Source organism: Antechinus flavipes, chromosome 3 (genome assembly GCF_016432865.1).
Source record: "Antechinus flavipes isolate AdamAnt ecotype Samford, QLD, Australia chromosome 3, AdamAnt_v2, whole genome shotgun sequence".
Classification (NCBI taxonomy): Eukaryota; Metazoa; Chordata; class Mammalia; order Dasyuromorphia; family Dasyuridae; genus Antechinus; species Antechinus flavipes.
Genome location: NC_067400.1, coordinates 472,980,810 through 472,993,259, shown reverse-complemented (window position 1 = coordinate 472,993,259; position 12,450 = coordinate 472,980,810). Strand labels below are relative to the sequence as shown.

Genomic DNA, 12,450 nt, shown 5'->3' with positions numbered 1-12,450 from the left:
TATTTATGGCCTACATTTTGAAAATAAAAAGCTTTAATAAAAAAGAAAAAAATTTGATGTTGAAAACTATCTTTACATGTAATTGGGAAAAATAAAATATCATTAAGTGGTAATTATAGTCAAATCTTGATTATACAAATAGAGTAGGAGAACATGTAATTTAAAAGAATAACTAATTTAAAATTTCTCCTTTGCAATGCACTCTACAAATTTGGTGGGGGGCAGGGCAGCAGATTTGCCTTCCTAATTCTGTTTTTTAAGTCAATATGAAAATCTACCAGAGCAGTTACATGAGGTGTGTCAGAAACTTGCCTGGACCGAAAGTTGACTTTTGAACCTTTCACCTTTTTCAATCTTTTGAATGGAAAACGAACAAGTGAATGTGACCTTCAGATTTCCCCGTGTAAGAATATTAACCTTTCCTTATCATCCCTCACAGTGGTGGGCACACCACTGCCCTGACCCCCTTACCTTCACTGTGTAGAGGGTATAGGGATGGAAACTGGTCCCACTGTGCTCCCGGGCGGTGATGGTGCCCGTGATCCGTAGGTTTTGAATGACAACTGGGCCGTCGGGGCTACTGAGGGGCTCAAAGCTGAAGGTGGCCGAGCTCAGGGGGCCCGTCGGGGAGGCCGAGAGCAGGCCCGGGGGCAGGCCGGGGTCCAGGGGACTGACGCCGTTGGTCAGGTCCTTCTCCAGGCAGGAGGGCCGGGGCAGAGAGGCTCTCTGGGGCCCTCCCAGCAGCGCCGTCAGGGAGGCGAGCTCTTCCTGCTCCTCGTCTTTCTCGGCCGAGTTGATCTGGATTTCCGGGCAGGGCTTGAGCATGGAGGCCAGCAGGCCTGGGTCTGGCCCCGGACCCTCCTCAGGCTCGGGCCCTTCAGGCTCCCCGCCTTCCTCGGGCTCCAGGGCCTCTGGGCCGCTCTCCAGGGCAGTCAGGGCATCCTGAAGCCTGTCGCTGAGGAAGTCGCTGGGAGTCATGAGCACGATGGAGTCCGTGTCCCTGCCCAAGTCAGACAGCGGCGAGTCCAGTTCTGAGTCCTCACACAGGAACAGGGGCCCCCGGGGGTCCGGCTGCAGGAAGTGGGCCGCACTGTTTCCCGACTTCCTGCCCTCGGGCTCCGCATTCAGGTCCCCTTCCAGCGCCTCCTGGCCCTCTTCCACCTCTGGGGAGCGGCCCCCCGGCCCCTCGGGCCCGCTGCTGTGGGGAAGGGCCAGGCCTCCGGCTGGGGACGGACTCCTGGCCTCGGGCAGCTTCTCTGCAGGAACGGTCAGCGGCAGGGACCTGGGCACCGGCGGCTGGCTGGGCGGCTTGGCCCGGCGGGCTGGCTCGGGCTCTTCGCCCGCTCCTGCTTTGGCCTTGGAAAAGATGCCAACCAAGGCGAGGTGGATCCAGTCCGGGTCGGACATCTTGCTGATCAGTGGCAGGAGCACGTTGCACGTGATGAGCTCCACCACCACGTAGCGGCCGGTCCTGGTCTCCAGATGGGGCTTGGGGGCCAGCCCCAGCAGCGCCGTCAGGGAGGCGAGCTCTTCCTGCTCCTCGTCTTTCTCGGCCGAGTTGATCTGGATTTCCGGGCAGGGCTTGAGCATGGAGGCCAGCAGGCCTGGGTCTGGCCCCGGGCCCTCCTCAGGCTCGGGCCCTTCAGGCTCCCCGCCTTCCTCGGGCTCCAGGGCCTCTGGGCCGCTCTCCAGGGCAGTCAGGGCATCCTGAAGCCTGTCGCTGAGGAAGTCGCTGGGAGTCATGAGCACGATGGAGTCCGTGTCCCTGCCCAAGTCAGACAGCGGCGAGTCCAGTTCTGAGTCCTCACACAGGAACAGGGGCCCCCGGGGGTCCGGCTGCAGGAAGTGGGCCGCACTGTTTCCCGACTTCCTGCCCTCGGGCTCCGCATTCAGGTCCCCTTCCAGCGCCTCCTGGCCTTCTTCCACCTCTGGGGAGCGGCCCCCCGGCCCCTCGGGCCCGCTGCCGTGGGGAAGGGCCAGGCCTCCGGCTGGGGACGGACTCCTGGCCTCGGGCAGCTTCTCTGCAGGAACGGTCAGCGGCAGGGACCTGGGCACCGGCGGCTGGCTGGGTGGCTTGGCCCGGCGGGCTGGCTCGGGCTCTTCGCCCGCTCCTGCTTTGGCCTTGGAAAAGATGCCAACCAAGGCGAGGTGGATCCAGTCCGGGTCGGACATCTTGCTGATCAGTGGCAGGAGCACGTTGCACGTGATGAGCTCCACCACCACGTAGCGGCCGGTCCTGGTCTCCAGATGGGGCTTGGGGGCCAGCCCCTGCAGCACCAGGTCCACGATGCCGCGGGCGTAGCCCACCTCTGCGCCGGGGCTCAGCACGGCCGGGTGGCAGGCGGCGGCCCCGCAGTAGGCCTCCCACAGCTGAGCCGGCCCCGCCCGGGCGCCCGCGGCCTCCTTGGCCCGCATGTAGCTCTGCAGGTGGCAGCCGCAGAGGGTCAGAACCTTTCGGGTCAGAGCCCGCCTGTCCACCAGGGCCATCCTTCTCCTGAGCTCCTGGGCCATGCCCGTCATGGCTGCCCTCACCTCCTCCTCAAAGGCCGGCTCGCGGCCCACCGTGCAGTACCACGAGGACACGAAGTCCCGGATGATCTTCTGGATGGTGCCGTCGATCTCCTGCTCCAGCTGCTTCTCGGCCTCGGGGCTGGCGGGGCAGCTGGGCAGGGAGACGAAGCGCTCCAGGTGCAGCCGGCCGCCGAGCCCGGCCATGGCCTGCGAGCCCACCCAGCCCCCCAGCACCATCAGCAGCACCCAGAGGAGGCACAGCAGCCACACGTTGACCAGCAGGTGCACCAGCAGCAGCCAGCCCAGCATGGCCCCCAGGGCCATCAGCTTCCTGCTCCCCAGCGGGGGGTCCGGGCTTGGCTCAGCCAGCGGCCCCTGGGAGGGGGGCATCTTCCCAAAGCCGGGCCTGCGCCCCCGGCTAGCTCCCCGCAGCCTCCCAGGCCTCCCAGGCTCATGGGCCTGGGGCTGTCCCCACAGGCAGCCAAGGGGGCTCAGCAGGAGCCAGGGGAGGGGGCCGGGGGGCTGGCTGAAACCATTCCCCCAGAAACCTCTCAGAGGAGCCCCCGGGCGGGAGGAGTCAGCAGGCAAAGCCTCTGCCCCTGCCCTTTCCAGGAGGGCCTGCCAGCAGGGGAGGGGGGGAGCAGGGCAGGGAGCCGGCCATCTCTCCTCAGCTCCGGGGCTCTCCTGGTCAGGGGGGCTCAGACCCCGGCAGGGCCCATCAGGGGAGAGAGGGCCCTTCCTCACATCGGGCCGGCCGGCTCCCAGGCAGCTCGCTCCGGGCCGGCTTCCTGGGCAGCATCAGCTGGGACGCGAGAGGTGCAGGCTGGGAGAGGAAGGTACGCCAGCAGGCAGCAGAGAGCAGAGCCGAGCCGAGCAGAGCGGCCGCTGGCTTTCCAGTGCCATCTAGTGTTAAAGCCCTCCCATGGACACGCCCCGGGCCGGGCCAGCAGCAGGAGCTCCCAGAGGGGGCAGAAAGCCAGGGAACCACCAGGCCCTGGGGGGGCTCCGGGCCCGGGCCTGGGGGGGCTCCCGGCCCGGCCCTGGGGGGGCTCCCGGCTCTGGGGGGGCTCTGGGCCCAGGCCTGGGGAGACTCCCGGCCCTGGGGGGAATCCGGGCCCGGCCCTGGGGGGGCTCCCGGCTCTGGGGGGGCTCTGGGCCCAGGCCTGGGGGGACTCCCGGCCCTGGGGGGGCTCTGGGCCCGGGCCTGGGGGGGCTCCCGGCTCTGGGGGGGCTCTGGGCCAGGCCTGGGGGGACTCCCGGCCCTGGGGGGGCTCCGGCCCGGGCCTGGGGGGGCTCCCGGCCCTGGGGGGGCTCCCAGCCCTGGGGGGACTCCCGGCTCTGGGGGGGCTCCCGGCCCTGGGGGGGCTCTGGGCCCAGGCCTGGGGGGACTCCCGGCTCTGGGGGGGCTCTGGGCCCGGGCCTGGGGGGGCTCCCGGCCCTGGGGGGGCTCCCGGCCCTGGGGGGACTCCCGGCCCTGGGGGGGACTCCCGGCTCTGGGGGGGCTCTGGGCCCGGGCCTGGGGGGGCTCCCGGCCCCCTCCTGGGCTGCGGGGGTCACACATCTGTCAGGCAGGAAGTAAGCGCAGAGCCCTCTCCTCAAACCTGCTTATTTCAGCCACTTCAGACAAGGAGGCCTTGAAAGAGAGTGACTCACCAAAGCACCCGGCATCTACTCTTCCCTCACAGCAGCTTCCCTCAAATAGCAAGGACAATTTCATTTATTTTTCATTTATTTTTACCTTTGAATTCACAGAACCCAACACAGTGTCTGGCACTAAGTCTAGGCCCTTGACAAATGCTTGTGATTACTTAATTCCTTCAACAGATCAAACAACATTATTAAAGTGCCCACTATTTACAGTAATAATAGTCAATATTTGATGGTGTTTTAGATTTACATAAAGCCTTTCTCCCAACAGCACTGCAAGGTAGATTGTGCAAATATTATTAGTCTTTTTTTTTTTTTTTTTGCCAGGAGTCCTGTGATTTTAGTGAAGCAGAGAACTCCCAGTGAGGAAAGTCTCTACCAATGAAGATGAAGAGCTGCTCTTCAATCAGTCTCATCAATAGATGAGAAAATAGAATCAGACTCATTCTCTAATGGATAAGTGGACAAAAAGTATAAGAACAGGAATGAAAAATACTCTAAATAACAGATAATTGGAGAGATGCAAAAAACAAACAACAAAACCAACAAACACTGAAATTCCACATGTAGTCTTTATTCATTTATTTCCAGATCTTTGTGACCTTGTGGATAATATCATACCAATATTGTGAGGTTTTTCTTTATAAGGATGTTGGAGTGATTTGCCATTTTCTCCTCAAGTAGATTAAGACAAACAAGGTAAAGAGACTTGCCCAGGCATTCACTCTCTTCTTCCCTCCCTCCCTCCCTCTTTCTTTTCCTCCCTCCTTCCCCCTCTCTTTCCCTCCCTCCTCCCTCTCTTTCTCTCTGTCTCTCTCTGTCTTTCTCTGTCTCTCTGTCTCTGTCTCTCTCTCTGTCTCTCTCTCTGTCTCTCTCTGTCTTTCTCTCTCTCTGTTTCTGTTTCTCTCTCTCTCTCTCTGTCTCTGTCTCTCTCTCTGTCTTTTTCTCTGTCTCTTTCTCTCTGTTTCTGTTTCTCTCTGTCTCTCTGTCTCTCTCTCTCTGTCTCTGTTTCTCTCTCTCTTCTCTCTCCCTCTGTCTCTCTCTCTCTCTCTGTCTCTGTTTCGCTCTCTCTCTCTCTCTCTCTCTCTCTCTCTCTCTCTCTCTCTGTTTCTGTTTCTCTCTGTCTCTCTCTGTTTCTGTTTCTCTCTGTCTCTCTCTGTTTCTGTTTCTCTCTGTCTCTGTGTCTGTCTCCTCTCTGTCTCTGTCTGTCTCTCTCTTTGTTTATATTTCTCTCTGTCTCTGTTTCTCTCTCTCTCTCTCTCTCTCTCTCTCTCTTCTCTCTATCTCTGTTTCTGTTTCTCTCTGTCTCTGTGTCTGTCTCCTCTCTGTCTCTGTCTGTCTCTCTCTTTGTTTATATTTCTCTGTCTCTCTGTTTCTGTCTCTCTCTCTCTCTTCTCTCTATCTCTCTCTCTCTGTTTCTGTTTCTCTCTGTGTGTCTCTCTCCTCTCTGTCTCTGTCTCTCTTTTTGTTTCTCTCTCTCTCTCTCTCTCTCTCTCTCTCTCTCTCTCTCTCTCTCTTTCTATCTCTCTCTCTCTGTTTCTGTTTCTCTCTCTGTGTCTGTCTCCCTCTCTGTCTCTGTCTCTCTTTGTCTCTCTCTCTCTCTTTCCCCCTCTTCTCCCTCCCTCTCTTTTTCTCTGTGTCTCTGTCTCTCATTCTCTGTTTCTGTCTCTGTCTCTCTGTCTCTTGCTAGCTAGAAAGATATCTATGGAGCCATCAATATTTACATATGTATATATGTATACACACACACATATATACAAATATTTAGATCTATTTATATCCATATATCTATAGTCATACGACATATATATTGCAATAATTTGTTTTAACTATATATGTTTGCATGAGTGATTTTATTTTTGCTTTCCTAATGGGAAATGAAGAGAGAAGGCACATCTCCATTTAAAAAAAAAATTTTTTTTTGACGAAAAGAGGTTCAGAGAGGTGATTGGTACTAAAGATTAAATTAAAAAAAACTAAAACAAAAAACTGGTCTGGGGGCAGATAGACAGTGCAGTGGATAGAGCACCAGCTCTGAAGTTGAGTTCAAATCTGACAAGTCACTTAATCCTAATTGCCTGTTCATTAAAAACAAAAAAACAAAACAAAACAAAAAAAAAACAGATTAAACAAATCACCTGAATTTGTCTGGTTGCAATTTCATTTGTGTAAGAAAATTCCTCAAACTTATATTTTCTTCTCCTGTGCAAATGAGCAATTTGTCTTTAATTTACAGACTCTAAGAGTTTCTGAGGCACTGGGAGTTTAAATGACTTGTAATAGTTGCAAAACTAATATGTGGCAGAATACATATCAAGCTACCTGGTATTCTATGCAGGACGTCTCAGTGATTCTCAAAGGCCACCGGGGATACATTTCCTTTAAGAGAAAGAAAAGGGGAACACAATTATAACACAAAATAGAATTCATTAAGTACAGAATAGAGATACAAATCATTCTTGTTCTTTTTGCTATGCAGGCGTTTTGTATCTTGACTCCATTTGGGGTTTTCTTGGCAGAGATACTGGAGTAGTTTGCCATTTCCTTCTCCAGCTCATTTTACAGAGGAAGAAACTGAGGCAGACAGGATTAAGTGACTTGCCCAGGATCACACAGCTAGTACATATCTGAGGCCAGATGAATTCATAAATTCCTGACTTGAGGCCTAGTAGTCTATTCACTGCCTAAAGAACCAAGTTAGTAATAATCCTGGCAGGGACATTAGGGGAAGAATTCAATAGAATAGATGGTATCTGAGGAAGGGGAGGATTTTATTGAGTTTCAAAATATCTCTACTTTATATGGATAGCCAACTTGCAATGATCTGTAAATTATCTCCTTTATGACCCTGATAATTTTTAATCCTATGCTCAAATTCCCAAATTACCTCTTCTTCCATTTACCTAGTTTATAAGGAAATGAAAAATAATTTGAATACTAGCCTAAGCAAAATATAATTAGGAAGGTAAATCTTCCATTTAAAATAATAAAATGTATCATAAACCAATTATATAAGGTTATTTGGAACTATCCATTCAACTGTGAAATCAACAAAATTTTTGATCACTTTCTATATGCTAGGCACTGTGGGGGAATGAGCTATATAATCTCTCTGTAGAGAAAAAGCCTATATTCAAGAAAAGATAATAATGAACAATTCAAGCAAGTATAATGTAAATAGCCAATGAATATTCTTAAATAAGTGTTTTATGATTGGTTTAAGAGGGGAGGGATGGGAGGAACTATACCATGGGCTGAGGGATTGGACTGGACTGGCAGGAGAAAAAAAGGAATCAAAGTCCTATTTATTATTTCTCTGACATCCAACCCTTCTTTGCCATTCTCACTGCCATCCACCACTCCATTCAGGCTCTCTTTATCTCTTTGCCTAGACTATTGCAAGAAACTGCTGACTATTCTTCCCTCCTCCAGTTTCTCTTCTCTGCCAATCTATCCTACTTTTCATAGCCAAGTAAAACTCCCTAATGCACATCTCTAATCACATCATTCTACTGATCAAAATTCCAGTAACTCCTCATTGATTATTAATAAAGTTCAAATTTTCTTGCATGGCATCTAATGCCAATAAATGTTTATTGTATTTAATTGAACTGAATTTAAGGCCTTCCAAAATCTAATTCCAATCTGCCTTTTCAGTTTTAGCCAATATCCTTTATTGTAGGAGAGAAACAAGGTTATACTGGTAAATGTTTAACAACTGGCTCTCTGGGGGAAAATATACTTATTTACCTAAAAATAAAATATGTATACTTATTTATTTAAAAATATACTTCTAAGTTCAACTTTCATTATTTTTCTCCATCATTTTCTTACATCTGGAAGATCGACAAAATAATGTGGAACCCTGATTTATTTGCTAATTGCCAAGATATAAATGCTTATACTTAAAATTTAATAATCCAATCTTTCAATTTTCATAGGAATTGGTTCCTACACACCTTTGGAAAGGCATATTATCACAGAATTTCAGCCTTGAAAGAGACTCTCATCTATACCTCTCATCTAGATGGGAGACCCTTCTGTAACCGCTCCAAAAATGATCACCAGACATTTACTTGATGCCCTTCAGGGAGAGGGAGATTACTACCTCCTGAGTCATTTTATGATGCTTTGGGAGAGCTTTAGTTGTTGGGAAGATTTTCCCCATGTAGACTCTACTACACTTGTCGCTCTGCAATTTTACCCATTACTTCTTTATGTTGCAGTTCTTAAAATTCTTAAAAACAATCGGTCTCCCCTGTCTCCTCCATTCTACACTAGACATCACCAGTTTCTTCAACTAAATATGATGGTTTTGAAACCCTTTGTTATTCCATTGTTCTCTGGGTGTGTTTCAGCACACACACAATGTCCTTCCTCACATGTGGTGCCCCAAAGTGAACATGTGCTCTAACCAGGGGAGAAATCAACAGGACTGGAACCATTCTACTTCTGCATGTTGGGCCTCTCAAAGCAGTCCAAGATTACATCAACTATTTTTAGTTGTCAAATTCACAGTGTTGACATAGAATAAGAATGTAGTCTGCTAAAACTTCCTAGAATCTGTTTCATAAGAACTGTAGTTTTCATCTTAGGTTTATAAATTTGATTTTTTTTAGTTAAAGTATGAGTTTACATTTAGCCCTATTAAATTCTATCTTATTATATTGAGTTTATCATTCCTGCATGACAAAATCTTTTTGGATTGTGACAGTCATTTGGATTGGGACTGTCATCCCTCTGAGAATATGTGTCATCTGCACTTTTGATAACTATTTCATCTATGTCTATCTGTATAAATAATTGATAAAAATGTTAAATAGCATGCGCTAAACACAGATCCCTGAGAAATTCTACTAGAGTATAAGTAGAAGTTGCCATTGACTTATTGATTGACTTATTGTTCAACCAGGTGTGAATCTACCTAACTAGCTCATATCTGCTTCCACTTTCTCTAGCAATATAGAGATAGAATCAGAGACTTTGCTGAGGTCAAATATATTCTATCTATAACATTCCACTAGTCTATTAGTCTAATCACTAATGTGAAAAAAAAGAAAGAAAAAAAGGTTAGTTGTGTGTGATTTATTATTGAGGAAGCTAAACTGTTTTGTTTTGTTTTTATCACCACCCCTTCCTTTTCCACACATTTATCAACTATTCCTTTAATAATACATGCTCAAAGTTTGTCAGGAATTGAAGTTAAGTTCACTTGGTTTTATTTTAGAGATTTTATTTTCTTTCCTTTTTTTGAAAATTGAAATGTTTGTTGTCTTCTCCAGTTCTATGGCATTTTTCCTATTCTTTCAAAAGTCAGTAACAATAGATCTATAATTATATCTTTCAGGTTTGTCTACTTTTTAGAACTGTGGTTATATGAGACATATAAGTGGTACAATGGATTGAATGTCATGTCTAGAGTCAAGAAGACTCATCTTCCTGAGTTCAAATCTGGCCTTAAACATGTAAAAACTATATAACCTGGGCAAGTCACTTAATCCTGTTTGCTTCAGTTTCATCATCTGTAAAATGAGCTAGAGATGAAAATGGGAAACCATTCCAGTCTCTTAGCCAAGAAAACCCCAAAGAGGGCATAAAGACCCAGACATGACTAAAACACGACTGAACAATAAAAAAAAAATTACTTATAATGGAGACTTGAATATATATTCAAGGGAGCTGAGTGCCCTCTCTCTATCTCCCTGTTTATCTAGCTTTAGATCCCATTAACAATTGTCTTAAACCAGATTCAGGGAAATTTAGAATCCTAATAGTCTAGTACAAGGAAACATCATACTTACAATAAAGCAAAGTAATCCAGTTATATTGAAAGGAGATGCTAACAAAATGAAGGCAATCAGGGAGAATGATGGAAACAAGTCTTCTGGGGCCATGGATAGAATTGGGCATTGTTGGGGGTCCTAGAAGGAATGATCACACTCTTCCCCAAGCAAGTAAAATCTGGTGGGTTTTTACAGAGTTCTTATATAGCTCTAGTAGGACCAGATATTGGTAGAAGGGAGCAAGAGGTTTGGACCTGCATTACTGGGTCTGTATCCCAAAAAGGTCTGAAAAGAGAGAAAAGGATCCAAATTGTTTGTAGCAACTCTTATTGTCATGGGAAGGAATTGGAAATTGAATGAATGCCCATCATTTGGAGAATGGCTGAATAAATTTTGGTATATGAATATAATGGAATATTATTGTTCTATAAGAAATGACGAGCAGGTCGGTTTCAGAAAAATCTGTAAAGACTTACATGAACTGATACTGAGTGCAGAGGAGAACATTATACACAGCAGCAGCAAGACTGTGTGATGATCAACTTTAATAAACTTTGTTCTTCTCAGACACACAGTGACCCAAGACAATTTTAAGAGATTGGGGATGAAAATTGTAAAGAACTATGGAGACAGAATAGATTGAAGAATACTATTTTCACCCTTGCTTGTGTTTTTTCTCTTTTGTTCTGACTTTTCTTTCATAACATGACTAATATGGAAATGTTTTAAATTATTGTACATTATAATCTATATCAAACTGCTTGCTGTTTTGGGAAGAGGGAAAAGAAGGGAAGAAAGAAAAATTGGAATTCAAAATCTTACAAAAATGAATGTTGAAAATTCTTTACATGTAATTGGAAAAATAAAATACTATTAAGAAAAAAAGAAGCCTGGACCTGGGGACTGATGTTGATTCAGGCAAGTCAGGGAAAGGAGAACTGCTGGGAAACCAGCAGGTAGTTGTTCTTCAAACTTCCCAACAGTGGAGCAAGGGATGTTGGACTATTAATACTAGTCATACTCTGAGAAAGTAACTCAACTTTCCTGTCAGAGATTGATTTTAGATTTAGATTTTAAATATAGAAGATTAACTTCTTCTTCTTCTTCTTCTTCTTCTTCTTCTTCTTCTTCTTCTTCTTCTTCTTCTTCTTCTTCTTCTTCTTCTTCTTCTTCTTCTTCTTCTTTTTTTTGCAAAGAAGGGTTAGGAGGTTATTCTATCTCTTTCCCATAACCATTTTTTGTTGTTTTTCTCATTCTAATGATCCTTTTTCTTTGTAGAGAAAAAAGAAGATAAGAGTTGAGTAGTTCTGCCTTCTCTCTATCATCCATTATGATCCTTCTCTCTTCCCTTTGTGGTGTTTGATCCCATTTCATATTTAATCTTTTTCATTGCCAAATAGAACATCTTTTCTATTTTCCTATTTTGCTCATTCTAATGTGTTCTGAGTCCTTTTCTGACAGTTCCTGCATTTTGAGGAATATGAAAAGCATTCTGAATTGCTTATGAAACCAGATGTTGCTGCATAGATGTGAAGTGTGTCAGGAAAAGAGAACATTGTTTACATACACAAGTTGAATTCTGTCTGCTGAGAGCTAGTCTGTACTAGGAAAAATCATCGGTAATATATGCCTTCAGAAAGGTTTCAAATGGAAAACTTCAGGACTGTTTAGCAAGGTACCTCTCTCCAAACAACCTGGTAAGTTTGATAGACTTCCTTGTATATTGAGAATATAAATAGTTTTGTAAAGCTCACGAATCTAAAGCACCCTCTTCTCCCCTCTTCCTCAGCATACATCCCTTTGATACCTTTCTCTACTATTTTCTTCTCCACCCCTTCTCCTTGTCAAGGCAAGCCCTTTAACAGGCACAAGTGATCCAATTCCATTTTATATTCCCTAACAGATTGCCTCCTCTATCATCTCCACTCTCATGTTAATCTTCATTATTTTTTTCTGCCTACTGACTGGAATAGCTGAGTACAAATTCAACTTCATACAATTACCAGCTATATTACTCTGAACAATTCACTTATTTACCTGCCTCAGTTTTCTCATAAAATGTGGTTAACAAAAACACTTTTCTCCCAGGATTATTGTGAGGATAAAAAATATTATTAAAATGTTTTGCAAACCTTAAAGCACTATGTTAAGTGCTAGCTTTTTTGTTATTGTTGTTCTTGTTATTATTATTCCTACTACTGACAAATATACCCATGTCTCCCCATCCTCAAAAATACTTGGGTCCATCCATACCTGCTAGTTATTATTCTATATATGTTCTACCTTTTGTTGCTAACTTCCTTGAGAAGGCTCTCTTCAATAGGTTCCTTTACTTCCTCTCCTCTCCCTCATTACTTAACTCTTTAGTGTACAACTTATGACTTAATCCACGAAAACACCTCTCTTCAAAATTAGTTATGATCTTTTAATGGCCAGACCTAATATCCTTTTTTTAATCCTCATCCTTCTTTCCCTCTCTAAAGTCTTTGACAATGTCTCTCTTCTCTCC

General features: G+C 46.4%; 1 protein-coding gene across 3 annotated transcripts in view; it reads right to left on the bottom strand.

Annotated features, from left to right (window-relative positions):
- The window catches only part of SNX19 (sorting nexin 19), a 63,217-nt gene extending 59,817 nt beyond the window's left edge, over positions 1–3,400 (bottom strand). The window contains exons 1-2 of one of the 3 annotated variants that reach the window (XM_051986661.1): positions 1,605–3,400; positions 472–845 (exon numbers count right to left, since the gene is read on the bottom strand). In XM_051986661.1, the coding sequence (XP_051842621.1) occupies positions 472–845; positions 1,605–2,901 (1,671 nt within the window). In that variant the 5' untranslated portion in view covers positions 2,902–3,400. Of the gene's footprint in view, positions 1–471; positions 1,162–1,604 lie in introns of all 3 variants that reach the window. The other 2 variants (XM_051986660.1, XM_051986659.1) reach the window with 2 other exon arrangements.
- Between the last annotated feature and the right edge of the window lie 9,050 nt (positions 3,401–12,450).